Source organism: Podarcis muralis, chromosome 13, assembly GCF_964188315.1.
Source record: "Podarcis muralis chromosome 13, rPodMur119.hap1.1, whole genome shotgun sequence".
Taxonomy (NCBI): Eukaryota; Metazoa; Chordata; class Lepidosauria; order Squamata; family Lacertidae; genus Podarcis; species Podarcis muralis.
The window spans coordinates 2727465-2744614 of NC_135667.1; the positions used below are offsets into that span (position 1 = coordinate 2727465).

Genomic DNA, 17150 nt, shown 5'->3' on the forward strand with positions numbered 1-17150 from the left:
AGGCAACTTCTTCCCGGTGATGGGATCGCCAGCAGGTGGCCGCCATATTGTGAAAGGCAACGGTCAACGTATTCATCAAACCGCCTGAGGAGAATGTCGTCGAAGGGCCCAAATTCATGAAATCTCCATGCGGCTGCCATTTTGGTTGCGCGTCCCTGTGTTGTTTTTCTTTTTCTCTCGCTGCATGGAGAACTTTTGAATCCCATCGAAACAGCAAGATTCCTGCTGTTAGGCTTCTAAAAATGAAAGCAGCAAAATTTGATGTTCTGAAGAGAAAATATGGACGACGTAGCGAAGGTTTTGTGGCATTTTGCATACTTTAAAAAATATATATATATCTTGGTTGTGGAAAAATGCCCTGCCTTCAGGAATGTCTGGCTCATTCCCTACTGTGGAATCACACATAAATAATAATAATAATATAAATAAAATTTTATTTATACCCCGCCCTCCCCGGCCAGAGCTGGGCTCAGGGCGGCTAACACCAGTAAAATTACAATAAAAACATAATGGGGGGGGGGGCAATTTAAAATACAGGTTAAAAATGCAATTTAAATTGCAGCCTCGTTTTAATAATAGCCCATAGATCAAAACCATAATGGAGATCCACATAAATGTCCACGGCTGCCATTTTGTGTGAGGTAAATTCCAAATGTTACCAGAGTCATTGTGGCTATTTGGTTTTAAGAGTCCCACAGTTCCCATTTTTGTGATCTCCTGTGCTGTTTTGATTTTTCTTCGTTTTATTAGAGACCTTTCAACAGGCTTGCTAATATTTTGACTATTAAGGAGTCCTATTAATTTAATATTGAGTTCTGAGTGGGTGTATACATACTGGAGTACCCTAAAAGTCTTTATTGCATTTAAAGCTGAGGTAAAATATACTAAGTTTATTTCTTCAATGATAGTAATAATAATAATTATTAGTATTATTATTAATAGTAATAATTATTATTTCCCTCAAACTCAAATTAGCGCCGCGAGGGGCGCGAACCCGCAGCTCTGAGGAAAGGGGCGGGATAACAGCACCTGCCTCTCGTGACTGACATTCGAGAAGCGTAGACCAAGGAGGCGGGTGTCTAATTTTATTGGTCTGCTGAAGAATGTAGGCGTGGCCAAAGGCCGAGTTGCGGGGAAGGGCTCCTCTCCCCTCACATTACCGCCCTGTCGATTTGACATGAAGAGAAATCCAATCAAGGAAAGGGAGAGCCTGATTTGTGGGCGGGACCCTGCATGTGATAGGCACTTCCAAGGGAGAGGGGCGGGGCCCCCACAGCGCAGGACGCTGAGCGACGCTCGAGAGGAAGACGCCCGCGAGTTCGAGAATACTCTTAAAAAGCGGGGCGGTGCTTATTCCGGAGGGGGGGGGGGATATGATTGGCCAGCAGAGGCGGGACCCGCTCGAGTTCTGCCCCGGGGTTGGCCAACGCTCCGAAAGCCTGCCGCGCCTGCGCCTCGTCGCTGTGATTGGCGTCTCGGCAAACCCCGCCCTTCCCTTTTCGATTGGTTGCTTGGGAGAGAGGGGAGGCGGGCGTGAGGAGAAACAAGAGAAGTTGTTTGAGTGGCGGCGGCGGCGGCGGCGCAGAGAGCGAGATAAGAAGAGTCACAAGCAGGCTCCTCCCTCCTGTTCCCCGCCCTTCGGCGCGAGCGCTCGCCGGCGATTGGCCAAAGGCAGCGGAGGCGCCCGGGGATTGGAGCCTCCGGCGCGCGGTGGGCGTGGTCCTAGGGCTCCTCCTCCTCCGGCGCAGCGTACGCAGAGGCACGCACGGCCAAAGGGAGGGGGCGGAGCGCAGCGCGCGCGCTCCTTCTCCTCGCTCGCTCTCTCTCTGTGAGGGGAGGTCTCGCTCGCTCTCCCTCCCTCCCTCCCTCCCTCAGAGGCGCGCGCGCGCGCTCCCGCTCCTTCCTTCTCTCTCCCTCTCTCGCTCTCGGCGGCGGCGCCGGGGAAGCCGGAGGAGGAGGCCGGAGGAGGCCGCGGAAGGCCGAGAGCGGAGTCCGGGCCGCGCCAGGCCGCGGCTGGGGGCCGGTCACGGTGGCGGAGCCGGAGGAGGCCGGGCCCCGCCCCGCCCCCATCCCCCCACCGGCGGCGGCGGCGGCGGCGGCACCACAACCCCGGGGGGGCGGCGGCGGTGTCCGGGGCGGCGCTTCCCCGTCTCCTTCCCCCTCCTTGGCGGCGGCCGCCCCTCCCTCCCCCTCGTCCCCCGCGGGGCCCATGGAAGGCCTGCCCGTGGAGGTGCGGGGCTCCAACGGGGCCTTCTACAAGGTGAGGAGGCCGGGGTGCGGGGACAGGCGTTGCCCTGGAGACCGGGGGTGGGTGGGCGGGGCCCCAGGGGTTGCCATGGAGATCCCGGGGCGGGCGGGCGGGGGGGGCGGTGGCCACGCTGGTCGCCCGGGCCTTCCCCCCCAGGGTGAGGGGTGGGGAGCCCAGAGGCAGAGGGGTGTCTGTCTCAACTTCAAACCCCCCCCCCAATCCTGTACGTTTTGTAGCCCCCTGGGTTGAAATATTGGGGGGGGGCTCCTATTCTGTTGGGTGGCTTTTCTAGGGGCCATGCAAAAGCGAGCGTGGGGGAGGAGGGCATCTTGGGGGGGGGCTTAAGAGGAAAGTGGGGTTGGGGGTTCTGGAAAGTGAAGCCCCTGCAAAGGGGGAAGGAAGGGCCTTTCGGGGTTCTGCAAAGGAGATTCCCCCCCCCCCCGGGCTTGGGGTTGAAGGGGTCAGAGGGCCCGTTGTGGGGCGGGGTTGAAATATGGGGGGGGGGGAGACTCCTCTTCTGTCTGGTGGCTTTTGCAAAAGCGAGCGTGGGGGAGGAGGGCATTTGGGGGGGGGCTTAAGAGGAAAGTGGGGTTGGGGGTTCTGGAAAGTGAAGAAAGGGGGAAGCAAGGGCCCTTGGGGTTCTGCAAAGGAGACTCCCCCCTGGGTGTGGGGTTGAAGGGGTCAGAGGGCCCGTTGTGGGGCGGGGGGGGGGATCTCTGGGCCTCTAGGCTTAAGAGGAAGGGCCATGGTTTGGGCGTGTGTTGCAGATCATGGGGCTGGGTGGATTGGGAGTGTAGCCTGAGGTTGCTTGCGAGTGGTCGCCAGGTCGGCGTCTATGGGTTAGAAGGGTTGAGTCCAGTGCAGCGCTCATGTCATGGCTTTGCAATGCCCAGGGATCAGCTTAACAGAGGCCTCTGCTCCTTTCCAAAGGCCTGATCTCATGGACAGGCTGGGCTGGAGGGAAGGAGGGGTCTCTTGTGTCACTTGAGCCTCATGTTGCACTTACCTGCTATTTTTATTTTAAGTTTCCTCTGTCAGGCACATCTTTGGAGTCCCTTCCCTACATCCTAATGCCTGCCTTTCCTGGTAAGGTACTCCCTCCAAAACAGAGTACCTTGAAATGCCATGAGCGTATTAGTCAGCAGCCATCCAGCAGGCAGAAATATATTTATATCACACTGCAGTCGAGTTTAGTGCTCCTTTATTGTGTTAGGAAATAAGGATGGGAGATCTTGTAACTGTATCTGTTTGCTGCTTGATTGGCACTGACACATGTTCCTTCTGACTTGAGGCTCTTCCCTCCCAAAGTGCTGCTTCCGCCCAGGTGCTGCAAGTAAATGTATTTATAAGGAAGGTGCTCCAGTTCCACCCCTCCTTGAAGTAACTTCCTGCCTTGTAGGGAATGACTCTGTATGTATCTTTATGAAGCAGGTGCTGTTAAAATAGGGAGGGAATAAACTCACCTTGGAAAGTACCACTGTCCAATGGTGGGAGTATTAAGTTCCACGTTCCATGCCTGACATCTCCAGCTAAAAGGGCCTCAGGTAGGGCAGCGAAGGAAAGACCCTCTGCCTGGTCCTTGCTGCGTCTCCTAATGGACCATACAGGGCCAGTGGTTTGGCGCAGTAGGAGAAAACTTCGTTTGTTTGTGCTTTCAAATGTGTTACGAGGCAAGTGGAGTGATGGGTCTCTCCCATCAGTGGGATTAGTGTCACCCTGTCTTGCTATAATAAAATGCTGAGTTACTTTATATGCATTTCCCTGATTAGCTCCGATGGGAAATTAATCGTCCATCCGGCTTGCACAAGGCTGGGCCCAGCTGAGATCTCAGCCTGCCTTCCAGATTCAAGGCCTGCTCTTTGCAGTTCCCTTCTTTTGAGCATCCAATCATGTTCTGTGGAATTACCTTTAGTGGGCTAAAAGCAGTTCTTCATTGTAGCAAGACATGAATTTCTCAAGTAACTTTCAGTGTCTCTAAATTAGGACCAACAAGCTGTTCCCAGGCTCCAGTGTGCTCGTCAGTTCCTGATCCACACCTTTTTTTCCATATTGGAAAAGGGCTTTTTCTCCCTTTGGAATGCCAGTCTCTCTAGAAGTTGGGGCTTTCATCGTCACTGAACCTAGTTGTCAAGAATGCTGCTTTGCCCAACATGAAGGGTCAAACATAGATAAGGAGGAAGCCCAAGATATCTAGGGTATGAGAGATTCTGAATCCTGCCAAGCGCTACTGGGCCTGTGTGGAGGAGTGATGTTTTGTCTCTGGTCCCTATTCTGTAGTGAGAAGCGATGGCTTGTTTAGAAAGGCCTCGGGGAATTTTGAAACCTAATCACAAGGTTGGGAGGTGGGGGCTCAGTGTATTGTCTATTGCTAATTTTAGACTCCCACTTCAGAATGGAGTCACAACCAGTAGATGGCCCTGAATCGTGAAGGTTTGCCTGGCGCCTTCATTACTTATCTTTAGCCACCAGGCAAAAACCTTTCTCTATGACCAGGCCTTTGGCTGGTTAGCATTCTGTGGCCTTTTAAATGTGTTTGTGGAAGGGGGATTGCTGGTATGTTTTTGTTTTATTATGTATTTTGTGCTCTCATTTTGTATTTTCATGTTGTGTACTGCCCTGTGATCTTCGGATGAAGGGCGGTATACAAATTTGATCAGTAACAGTAATGAGAATAATAAAAGACAAAGAAATATTTGAGGGGCTAACCCTCGTCTCCCGTAATGGAGTGGGTTATTTTTAGCCTGTTTGCGTGCTCTTTGCTGTGGCATCTCCATAGATTCCTTATCAAGTAATTTATTTTTAAACTCATAACCCTACCTTATCGCATAACATTTTTACCACCAGGAAACACACATCATGTCCTCAAAAGACTCTCAGCCTGGGAAACGGGGGCTTCAGAAGACGTGGGGTTCTTAAACCGTAGCTCCATTGGTAGTGCACCTGTTTTCGCATGCAGGAGATCCTGAGCTCAATCTCCGATGTCTCTGTTTAAAAGAATCAGGCCGCAGGTGACAGAAAATACATTTAGGCCCTGGGGCCAGTAAGAGCAGACAGTATACTGGGCTTTGCAGACCCAATAGTGTCTCTTGGTAAAAGGCAGTCTGTGTTTCCTAGGGACTCAGGTGATGTCAGCTTCTGCAAACGTCTACTCTTAAGTAACTGTCTCAAATGGCTTGGGGCGCAAGTGTGCAACAAGCATCTCTGCTGCATTTCATCCCTGGTGTGTCTCATTGAGGAATCCTTGCTGTCTAGATCCTTCCTTCCAGCAGTGCTTGTTTGCAATCACCTCCCTTGCAACTGCTTAAGTGGGGCCTGCTGCCGGAAGCTGTATGTGCCCCAGTGGACTTGCGAGAAAGCTGAATGAGGAGAAAGTGGGAACACTCTACTTGAGCTAAGTGTTGTGTCGTTCTGTGGAAAGGTGCTGGGCTTCTGAACAGGATTTAAAGACTGCACGTTCCTCCTGGCAGTGGCATATTCTTCACCACACCCCGTTTTATAGAATTGCATCCATAGAGGCAGGGTATGCTAACTAACTTCCAAGCTGAAGTATACGATTTGCCCATATTCTTTTCCGTCTTTCGACTTCAGCAGCTTCTTCTTCAAAGATTTCTGCAGCTCCTTGGCTACTGTAGCTCCAACTTTGTTTTCAAATGCACAAGCCACAAATCATTTCTTTTGTGTGTTCCTGGGCTTCCCAAAGGTTTTCATGGAAGACCTTATTTCTTAGAATTTGAAAGGTGAGCTTTTGCCCGCCAGTCACTCCTGGTGGTCCTTTGTAGAACATCTCCAGCGTTGCTGTTTCCGGCTAGAGTAAAATAACAGGGTTGTAACTCTACCTGAAGCATAAGAGTAAGGTTAATGGGCTGGCCTTTTTTCCTTTTTTTAACAGAGTTTGCATGTTGGCAGAATATCGATCGTAGGCAGTAATACACATGGCGGTATTGCCTTGCCACTGGTAGCTGACTACGTCCTGTTAAGTTTTAACTTCCACTAAGTAATAGTTGATCTAAGAACATAAGAGCCCAGCTGAGTCAGTGTCCTGTTCTCACAGTGGCCTACCAGATGCTGAGTGCAACAGAATTTGTGATTCTCAGCAACTGGTAGTCAAGAGGCCTGCTGCCTCTGATACTGGAGGTAAAATGTAGCCCTCCTCGTTAGTGGCCATTGATAGCCTTTTGTCTAATTCTCTTCTAAAACCTCCCCAAGCTCATGGCCATCACTTTGTTGGGGTGAATTCCAAAGTTTTAAGAGTTTGGATTTGATATCTCGCTTTATCACTACCCGAAGGAGTCTCAAAGCAGCTAACATTCTCCTTTCCCTTCCTTCCCCACAACAAACACTCTGTGAGAGACAGAGAGACTTCAAAGAAGTGTGACTGGCCCAAGGTCACTCAGCAGCTGCATGTGGAGGAGCGGAGACATGAACTCGGTTCCCCAGATTACGAGACTACTACTCTTAACCACTACACCACACTGGCTCTAACTATGCGCTGCTTGAAAAAGTTCTTTCCTTTGCTGTTTTGAGATTCCCAACAATCCGATTCATCGGATGTCCCTGAGTTCTAGTCTTATGAGAGGGAGAAAACCATTTTTCTACCCTGTTTCTCACCGTACATAATTGTACACGTTTCTGTCATCACTCCCCACCCCCAATTCTCACCTTTTTATTAACTGAAAACCCCAAATATAACATTTTGTCATAGAGGAGTTTCTCAAACGCCTTGATCCTTTTGTGTGTCCTTTTCTGAACCGTGTCCAGCTCTACAACATGCATACTGGACTTTTCTGTACATGGTATTCCAAGTACGGTTACCATAAATTTGTATATCCTTGTTACAATATTGGCAGTTTTATTTTTCAGTCCCTTTCCTAATGACCCCTAATGTGGAATTTGCCTTTTTTGCAGCTGCTGAATGCAGGATTGACATTTCTATCGAGCTACCCCCCAAGGTCTCATGCCTAAGAACGAAAAGAAGGGCCCTGCTGGATCATTTATAGTCTCTTGCAATTCCACAAAAAATGGTGTCATCAGCAGACTTGGCTACCTCACGGCTCACCACTAACTCTTGACTATTTATGAGCAGCTAAAAAAACACAGGTCCCAATACCAATCCTTGTTGTTGTTTAGTCGTTTACTTGTGTCCGACTCTTTGTGACCCCCTGGACCAGAGCAGGCCAGGCCCTCCTGTCTTCCACTGCCTCCCGCAGTTTGGTCAAACTCATGCTGGTCGCTTCGAGAACACTGTCCCACCATCTCGTCCTCCGTCGTCCCCTTCTCCTTGTGCCCTCCATCTTTCCCAACATCAGGGTTTTTTCCAGGGAGTCTTCTCTTCTCATGCGGTGGCCAAAGTATTGGAGCCTCAGCTTCAGGATCTGTCCTTCCAGTGCGCACTCAGGGCTGATTTCCTTCAGAATGGAGAGGTTGGATCTTCTTGCAGTCCATGGGACTCTCCAGAGTCTCCTCCAGCACCAGAATTCAAAAGCATCTGTTCCTCAGCGATCAGCCTTCTTTAGGGTCCAGCTCTCACTACTGAGAAAACCAGAGCTTTTACTATACGGACCTTTGTTGGCAAGGTGATGTCTCTACTACCCCTTGGGGGACCCCAATTTCTACATCCTTCTATGAGGAGAACAATCAGTTTATTCCTACTCTCAGTTTCCTCTTCTGTAACCGGCTACTCATCCAAAGGGTCCCTCTCCTCTTATCCCATGACTGCTGAGTTTAGTGAGGAGTTTTGGGTGAGGGCTTTTAGCAGTAGCTTTTTGAAAATTTGTGTGCTTGTTGACACTCTCAAAGAACATGTTTCCCACCAGCTTTTCACAGTTCTTAAGCTATCCAGCTTGTAATTTCCAGGGTCCCCTAGATCCCTTTTTTTAAAAAAAAATTGTCTTACAGCAGCCACTTTCCTGTCGTCAGGTGTCAAGACTGGACTTTGGGATAAGTTGCATATTTTTTTTCGTAGCAGGTTGGTAGCTTCACGTTTCAGTTCTTTTGAGAATTCTTGCGCGGCTGTCATCTGGACCTGGTGATTTCTCGGCTTTTAATTTGTCATTAAGTCCTACAACCTCATCTCTTGTGACCCCTCTTCACCTCAGTTCCTCAGACTTCTTTCCTGCGAAAGTTAGTTTAGGCACAGGGACCTGCTCCACATCTTCCTCTGCGAGGACAAGTGCACAGAATGGACTCTGTAATCTCCTTTTCCTCCTTTGACTTGCTTGTCATCCAAAGGACCCACTACCTCCCCAGCTGGTTTCCTATGTATTTCTAATGTTCTTGAACAACTCTTTATTGTTGATCTTAATGTGTTTAGTGATGTGCTCCTCAGTTGTTGTTATTCTTCTTCTTCAAGCATCCTTTATTGTCTCCTTGCATTTCTTTTGCCAGAGTTTGTGTTCACTTCGACAAGGCTTCAGCCTTCGGTGCTGCTTGTTAGCCACGCTGTCATCTTCTTGGCCCTGGTGGTACCTTTCTTGATCTACATTCTGCATTGTGACTGAGCTTCTGTTACTGTGGCTCAGATCAACCTCCACGCCTTCTAGAGAGCTTTGACCCTCTTCACTTCCCTCTTCAACTTTTCTTTTGTTGTTGTTTAGTCGTGTCCGACTCTTCGTGACCTCCTGGACCAGAGCACGCCAGGCACTCCTGTCTTCCACTGCCTCCCGCAGTTTGGTCAAACTCATGCTGGTCCCTTCGAGAACACTGTCCCACCATCTCGTCCTCTGTCGTCCCCTTCTCCTTGTGCCCTCCATCTTTCCCAACATCAGGGTCTTTTCCAGGGAGTCTTCTCTTCTCCTGAGGTGGCCAAAGTCTTGGAGCCTCAGCTTCACGATCTGTCCTTCCAGTGAGCACTCAGGGCTGATTTCCTTTGCTTTTAACAATCCCATATTTTTCAAGGTGTTTCCTCTTTCAAAGTCAGATGTGGCTGTATTGGATATCTTGTGCTAGATCTGGGAGAGTCCTGGCTGACCAGGTGCCTGGAATTTTATGCTGGTACTTGAGATTTCAAGTACTGTGGTACCTCGGGTTACAGATGCTTCAGGTTACAGATGCTTCAGGTTACAGACTCCGCTAACCCAGAAATAGTACCTCAGGTTAAGAACTTTGCTTCAGGATGAGAACAGAAATCACGCAGCGGCAGCGGGAGGCCCCATTAGCTAAAGTGGTGCTTCAGGTTAAGAACAGTTTCAGGTTAAGAACGGACCTCTGGAACAAATTAAGTTCTTAACCCAAGGTACCACTGTATTTTACCCTGTTTGGGGCTGAAAATACTTTATGCAAGCAGCTTTGCATAAATGTTCCCCGCAGGAGAGAATGCTTGTGGAATATCGCTGCATGTCAAATAAGTTGTGCACAGACGGCCTAGCGGACAGTGGCTATATCGCTTGCAGCAGCAACAATGATAATTTTTAGTGTCCGGCTGCTGTACAGCGATCCACCAAAGAGTAAAATTATCCTCTGCAAATTCAGGGGTTCTCAAGTTGTAGAGTTGCTCGTGAATGGAAGCGGTTTGTGTGCGTGGAGGGCTTGAAACTTTGAAGGGGGGGTTCCTTGAAACTCTTTCACTTGGTGTCCCAAGCATTGCAAAGGTTGTACACTGCAATTTTAATTTAGCCCTAGCAGCGTAAGCCAGAGGGCAGGTAGTCCAGGCTTGAGGTGTGGAACGTGGGAGATATAAATGTTCCTGTGTGCTGGCCTCATGGAATGAAGGGGGCTGATCCATCTGTGCTGAATGAATGATAAATGAGATTCTCTCTGCTGGCCTGGAGACGTATATAGCCTCAGGCGCAGCAGGGCTTTAAAGGGGATTCTTGGAGCTCGGCAGGCTGTGGGAGAGGGCAGGCATGGAGTAGTTCACAAAGGCTCCAGAATCTTTGATCCTGCCCACATTCAACAGTTGCGGGTCCTTGTTGGACGGTGCCCCCTCTGCCTCTTCGCTGCTCTCTGAACGGCCAGGCTAACTGTTGACTGTGTCTTAAGACCTAAGGATGCACCCACTAGACTGATAGACAGGGAGCAAAGGGGGGGAGTTAGTCTCCCTCTCTCTTGCCGTGTACATCCACTGAAGCTGAGTGTTGGAAGATTCAGGACCGATGAATATTTCTTCATGCAACTCATAGTTGACCTGCGGAACTCACTCCCACAGGAGCTAGGGATGTCCGTCCAGCCAGGTGGCTTTAAAAGAGGATTAGACACTTTCATAGATGAGAGAGAGAGTCGTCGATGGCTGTTAGCCATGAAAGCCATGCTGTGCCTCCGCAAGAAGGGAGAGGGCAACTGGTGGGTCTCTGGAAGAACAGGGTGCTGGCTGAGATGGGCCTTTGGCGGGCTTTTATTACGCCCTCCATGTGGGCCTGCAGGAGTATTTTGCTGGGGCGATCCAATTGCGGGTAGCATCCAGACTTGCTAAAGAGGTCACCAGGTCCTGGGACGAGGAGGAGAGAGATTTTTAGCATGCTGTTGAGGAAAGGAGTCTTGGGAGGCAGCCATGTAGTCAAGGATATATGCAGGCCGCCTCTTCCAACCAGAGGTAACTCCTTTCTGCTGTCTCCAACGGTCGCTGGTCGCTGGTCGAGTGGTGAGATTGCCAGCTTAGGTTTTCTCTGCCCCAGTGAGTTGTGCGTGCTGGAATAGTGGCATTGCTTTACTGGGCAGTGAACTCCGCTTAAAGCCGGCTTCCTCTGGAGCTGGGAAGGAGGCGTGTGGCCGTTTGCTCGTAGCGGAGCAGCTGGCGGAGAAGACATCTGTCCCCAGGAACACCTGTTCCTCCCATCACTCTGTAGACATGCAGGACATTTCTCCCTGCCCTCATCACGCTCCAAACTCAGAACATGTTCAGGCCTCCCTCCCTTGATTGCAGCCCTGTTGCTGCCCTCCCTTCCCCACCCTGGCAGTGCCAGATGTCCCGTGTTGTGGGCGGCAGGAGATGAAGAGAGAGGCAGGGGCCTGGCTGCACCCCGTCTTCTAAAAGCCACACGCCTGGAGGGTTAAGGCTGCGGCAGAGAATGGTTGTTTGTGGAATACTTTAGCCTGTATTCAGGGGTGGAGTTGGCCTCCCTAAATCAGAAAACAATGATTAATCCAAGCGTGGTTTCCCCCTTCAAAAATGCCATCCCCCACATGTTTATCCATCTGTGTCCGTTAACCAGGCTAACCATTTGCCTGTTGAACCCTTTTTTCCCTAGCAGTTCCAGAAAACATTCACTTACAAGTGTTAGCAAATGTCAATCCTGGTGCAAGCCAGGCCGTTCAGGTTTTAATCTTGAAGCTGTCTTGGGTTTTTGAGGAAAAGCGGGTTATACATGTTGTAAATAAGTACAGTGGTACCTCGGGTTACATACGCTTCAGGTTACAGACTCCGCTAACCCAGAAATAGTGCTTCAGGTTAAGAACTTTGCTTCAGGATGAGAACAGAAATCGTGCGGCGGCAGCAGGAGGCCCCATTAGCTAAAGTGGTGCTTCAGGTTAAGAACAGTTTCAGGTTAAGAACGGACCTCCGGAACGAATTAAGTACCATATTTTTTGCTCTATAAGACTCACTTTTTCCCTCCTAAAAAGTAAGGGGAAATGTGTGTGCGTCTTATGGAGCGAATACAGGCTGCGCAGCTATCCCAGAAGCCAGAACAGCAAGAGGGATTGCTGCTTTCACTGCGCAGAGATCCCTCTTGCTGTTCTGGCTTCTGAGATTCAGAATATTTTTTTTCTTGTTTTCCTCCTCCAAAAACTAGGAGCGTCTTGTGGTCTGGTGCGTCTTATAGAGCGAAAAATACGGTACTTAACCTGAGGTAGCACTGTAAGTGAATAGAGGGTTGCACCCAGGGAATCGGGCATTTCCTCCCAAACGGCTGTCCCACTGAGCACCTTTCCCTGACCCCAAGCAGCCCTGCATTGCTTTGGGATTAAAAAATGGATGGGCAGGTTGGGGCTGGCTTTGAGTGAGGGCTAAGAGTGGGGTCCTCTGCTGCAGAAGTGCCATCTGACCCATCTGAGGCCTGGCAGTATGTGACCTCCTGAGCGCTGAAAGGACGCTGCCGTGTGTTCTTTGAAGGAGGAGTCATGAGCTAGCTGCCTGGTGTTGGCTAGTCTGGCAGGGAATGTGCTTTAGGAGGAGTAAATTGAAATAATAATAATAAATTTATTATTTATACCCTGCCCATCTGGCTGGGCTTCCCCAGCCACTCTGGGCGGCTCCCAACAAAATATTAAAATACAGTAATGCATCAAACATTACAAGCTTCCCTAGACAGGGCTGCCTTCAGATGTCTTCTAAAAGTCTGGTAGTTGTTGTTCTCTTTGACATCTGGTGGGAGGGCGGGCGCTACTACCGAGAAGGCCCTCTGCCTGGTTCCCTGTAACTTGGCTTCTTGCACTGAGGGAACCGCCAAAAGGCCCTCGGAGATGGACCTCAGTCTCCGGGCTGGACGATGGGGGTGGAGATGCTCCTTCAGATATACTGGACCGAGGCCATTTACATTATTGTATACAGTGAGATTTCACGAGCACCCCCCACTCAGCTCTCTTAGTTTTAATTCCCCTCCTTTCTGATGCACACCCACCAAACCCGAAAGTCAGTTGCCATGTTGTTATCTTTTCATTCAGCAGCCTAACAGCCCACAGATAGAAGCTGTTCTTTACCTGGTTGGTGCGACTAATCATGCTTCTATATATCTTCTGCCCGAGGGCAGGAGATCAAGAAAGTGCCGGCCAGGGTGTGAATCATCCCTGCGAATTTTCCTCACTCTCCTGAGGCAACGTTCTTTGGGACAGCCCATAATATCTTGTGCTGTATTCACCACCCTCTGTCGGCACTTCCTATCAGTTGATGTCAAACCAGCGTACCACACTGTGATGCAGTATGAAAGGACACTTTCTGTTGTGGACCGGTAGAAGGAGATCATTGAATGTTGATTGACATCTTTCTTTCACAATACTCTGAGGAGACGGAGTCTATGTTGGGCTGGGTTGTATTGATTTTGTATTGTATTTAAGAAATGAGACAGGGTGGGATGTGTGTGAGAGAGAGGGAGAGCGAAGTTCATGTCTTCCTGAACTTCCTGAACAGGACATGTAAAAGGAAGTACCGTATTTTTCGCTCTATAAGACGCACCAGACCACAAGATGCACCTAGTTTTTGGAGGAGGAAAACAAGAAAAAAAATATTCTGAATCTCAGGAGCCAGAACAGCAAGAGGGATCGCTGTGCAGTGAAAGCACCAATCCCTCTTGCTGTTCTGGCTTCTGGGATAGCTGCGCAGCCTGCATTCGCTCCATAAGACGCAAACACATTTCCCCTTACTTTTTAGGAGGGAAAAAGTGAGTCTTATAGAGCAAAAAACACAGTATTTCATGGAGCACATAGTTAAAACTATGGAACTCCCTGCCACAGGAGGCAGAGATGGCCAGCAACCTAGATGCCTTAAAAGAGGTTTAGACAGATTCGTGGAGGAGGAGGAGAAGGCTGTCGGTGGCTACTGGCCACAATGGCTGTGTTCTGTCTCCACAGCTGGAGACAGCAGCTGGAAACCACAGGAAGGAGGCGAGGGTGTTATTGTGCTCAGATTCTGCTTGTGGGCACCTGGTGGGCCACTGTGGGAACAGGATGAAGGCGATGCCACACCTGGTTAGGCGTTCAGGTTCCATTCCGTACTATCTAGGCCCCCTTAGGGGCCAGTGACTCGGAGGATCACGGCTTTGGGGGATGTCACCAAGCTGCGACCTTTGCTTCCGCAGAGCTCTTCTCACGCCAAGTCTCCCTTTCCACACTGCTGCTTTGCGTTGGCTGTTTGGTATCTTGGGTCCGCTGGTCCCAGTCAAGGGATGTAGTGGCTTGGTGGTGGTGGCTCCTTCTGCAGGGTTCCTTTTTTTTTTTTTTGCTGGGCCAGCGCTGTCCCTTTCGCAGTGAGCTTTGGGGACTTGCCGGCTGTGGTGCTAACGCGGTGTCTCTTGTCTGTTCCTTCCCTTCCAGGGTTTTGTTAAAGATGTCCACGAAGACTCGGTCACGATATCCTTCGAGAACAAGTGAGTGTCTGCAAGAGGCGTTGCGTCCCTGCGCCCTACTCTGCTCTTTTGTCAGAGAGCTGGCAGGCCAAGATCGGCCCGTCCTTTTCCATCCCTCTGGAAGTAGCGGCTGCCCCTGTGCCCTTGAGGTCCATCGTATGAGGAGGGTACAACCCTGGTATACCGGCTCTCAGCCACCTCTGGCAATGAAACCCCACTGACCTGGGCTTGTTTGCCTAGACATATGAAGCTGGCACCTTGTGTAATATGAACGCTGTGTGGGGCTGGTGCCTATAGCTCCATGCTGGCTCCTAGGAAAATTGAAATAATATTCTTGCAGACAGTCGCTGGCCCCCAACCCATGTCCCTTGCTCTCACCCAGGAAACAAGCACACCAAGAACTCCGGCAAATATAAGTTTCAAAAGTGGGAGTGGTCCCTATTTAACATTTTAATGTTTCCATATTTTAATGTTGTATTTTAAACTTGTTTTTAAGTTGTATTCCTTCAACTTGTTTTTATTATTGCTTGTTAGCCGCCCTGAGCCAGGCCTTGGCTGGGGAGGGCGGGGTATAAATAAAAATTATTATCATTATTCGCAAATCAATAGTCAATTGTAGCAAAAACTAATCCATTCAAAAGTATGTATTCTGACAAGGATTACAAACTCAAACAGAGATTACAAACTCAAACTCATAAGGATATGTATATGAATGGATTAGTTTTTGTTACGATTGACTGTTGATTTGCGAGTAGGGACCACTCCCACTTTTGAAACTTATATTGGCCAGAGTTCTCGGTGTGCTTTTTTTCTTGGTATATTTAATAACAAGAACTCCAACTTATTTAACCTCACCCAGGAAGCGCTGTCCATTCCCACCCCCTGCTTTGCACTCTGGTGGCAGCTGGGCCGAGGGGAAGAAACAGGGAGCTCTGTTTTTGCTTTGTAGCAACTCCTGCCAGTGGCTAGATTGCTCTCCCCACGAAGAGTTCACTGCCTGTCTACCAGCTGCTGTATCAAACTAGGCACCCCCGGGCTACCGAATACAGCAGCGCAACAAAGCTCTCTCACTCTGGCTGGGGGTCCCTGCAGGAGATGATGTCAGGAACTCCCCACCCCTCAGAGCACACACAGTTGTTTGGTCACCCCAGGGAAGTGGGGAAGGTGGTTCCTTCCTCCTCAGTCTGGGATTCCCCCCTTCTTCAGTCTTCGTGTCCCTTGAGCCAGACACCCCCTAACCCTGTTCTCCCTCATTTGACTCTGGGGACAGGAGGTTACGAAGATGCCTGCCCAGAGGACTTTGTCGCCCAGCTGTGTAGGCACTGCACAGCATTGGTGGTGGCCCCGATCCCCCAGCAGTTAACGGAGCAGGGGGGCTGAGCCCCAGCCCCACCCTCCTAAAGATCTCTGCATGCACACTGGAAGCTCATTGCACAGCAAATACCTTGGCACTCGTAAGCAACAGGATGGTTTTGTTTGTTTGTTTTTAAATGCTGCTTTAAATGCTGGGTGGCGCTGTGGGTTAAAGCTTCAGTGCCTAGGACTTGCCGATCGAAAGGTCGGCGGTTCGAATCCCCGCGGCGGGGTGCGCTCCCGTTGCTCGGTCCCAGCGCCTGCCAACCTAGCAGTTCGAAAGCACCCCCGGGTGCAAGTAGATAAATAGGGACCGCTTACCAGCGGGAAGGTAAACGGCGTTCCGTGTGCTGCGCTGGCTCGCCAGATGCAGCTTGTCACGCTGGCCACGTGACCCGGAAGTGTCTGCGGACGGCACCGGCTCCCGGCCTATAGAGTGAGATGAGCGCACAACCCTAGAGTCTGGCAAGACTGGCCCGTACGGGCAGGGATACCTTTACCTTTAAATGCTGCTTATTGGAGGGGCGGGGAGGCGAAAGTGCCTGAAATTCCTGACTCAGCAGAAAGCCAGAAGCGTCTGCCGGAGGAGAGAGGTTTGAGCCACTCGCAAAGGTCCTTCTTCGGCAGCTGAAGCGTCAGGGAGACACGTGTCTCTGCAACAGCTGTAAGGAGGGGAGCCACCCTGGCCTCTAGGCGCTGCAGTCAAGCAACTGTCTGCTTCCCCCCACCCCACACGGAAAAAATAAAAAGCTTTGTGGGCGGAGGTTCTGGCCTGGTTCTCTGCGAAGAGCAGGTGCTGGCTTTGCTGGGGCTCTCGCTGACAGGCCGCCCGAGTTTGCGGCTCTGGTTGTCAGCCAGCAAGGGACTAGTGAGCAGAGGGAGGCTGGCAGCCTGCCAGCAGCTGTGTCTGGCCGCCTCCGTCTCCCCACCCGGGGTGGTGTGGGCGTGGCGGCGGTATGCAAATGCTGCCTAATTCCGCTGCAGTTAACGAGGCAGCCTTGCAGCACCACGGCCAGTTCCCAGGATTGTGCTCTGACAGGGCCGGAACACAGCTGCAGCACGATCGCCCTGCGAGAGGCAGGGCGGGCTATAAATACCCACCGAGTGTCTCTCTGTCGGCCCCAGTCTCCAGCCCTCCTTGTGGTGTTTCCTGAGTGGAGGATTTCTCCTTGCGTTCTCCTCCCCTCATTTCTTTCATCTTGCCTCTATTCCCCCTCCCCAAGAACGCTTGCATACTCTTAGCAGGCTTCCTTGCCTCTAAACTATTTTGACCCCCATCAGGATACGGTACTGTGGCCTTTATGTCTAACCAGCGGCGTCGCCAAATAGTTGTGGTTCCTAGGAGCCAGCGTTGAATATTTAAGAGCCAGCGTTCCATAGCTCTGGAGGAAGGGGGTTGGGGGTTGGAATTAAAGCCACAAGGTGATACATTTGATTTCCTAGGTGCGTTGTGCAGCCAGGGGTCTGGAATTTTTTCTGGCATGTGCAGTTGTGGTTGGAAAAGCATGTTGCTAGTAGCAGGGTGGGGAAGGAGTTCAGGCCGGCTGCCGTTGTCC

At 50.6% G+C, this 17150-nt stretch overlaps 1 protein-coding gene across 2 annotated transcripts in view; it reads left to right on the plus strand.

Moving 5' to 3' along the window:
• The first annotated feature begins 1862 nt into the window (after positions 1-1862).
• Positions 1863-17150, plus strand: part of FXR2 (FMR1 autosomal homolog 2) — a 31436-nt gene continuing 16148 nt past the window's right edge. Inside the window, exons 1-2 of one of the 2 annotated variants that reach the window (XM_028701946.2) lie at positions 1863-2260; positions 14210-14262. In XM_028701946.2, coding sequence (XP_028557779.2) covers positions 2210-2260; positions 14210-14262 — 104 coding nt within the window. In that variant the 5' untranslated portion in view covers positions 1863-2209. The remainder of the gene's footprint in view (positions 2261-14209; positions 14263-17150) is intronic. The other variant, XM_028701947.2, reaches the window with a different exon arrangement.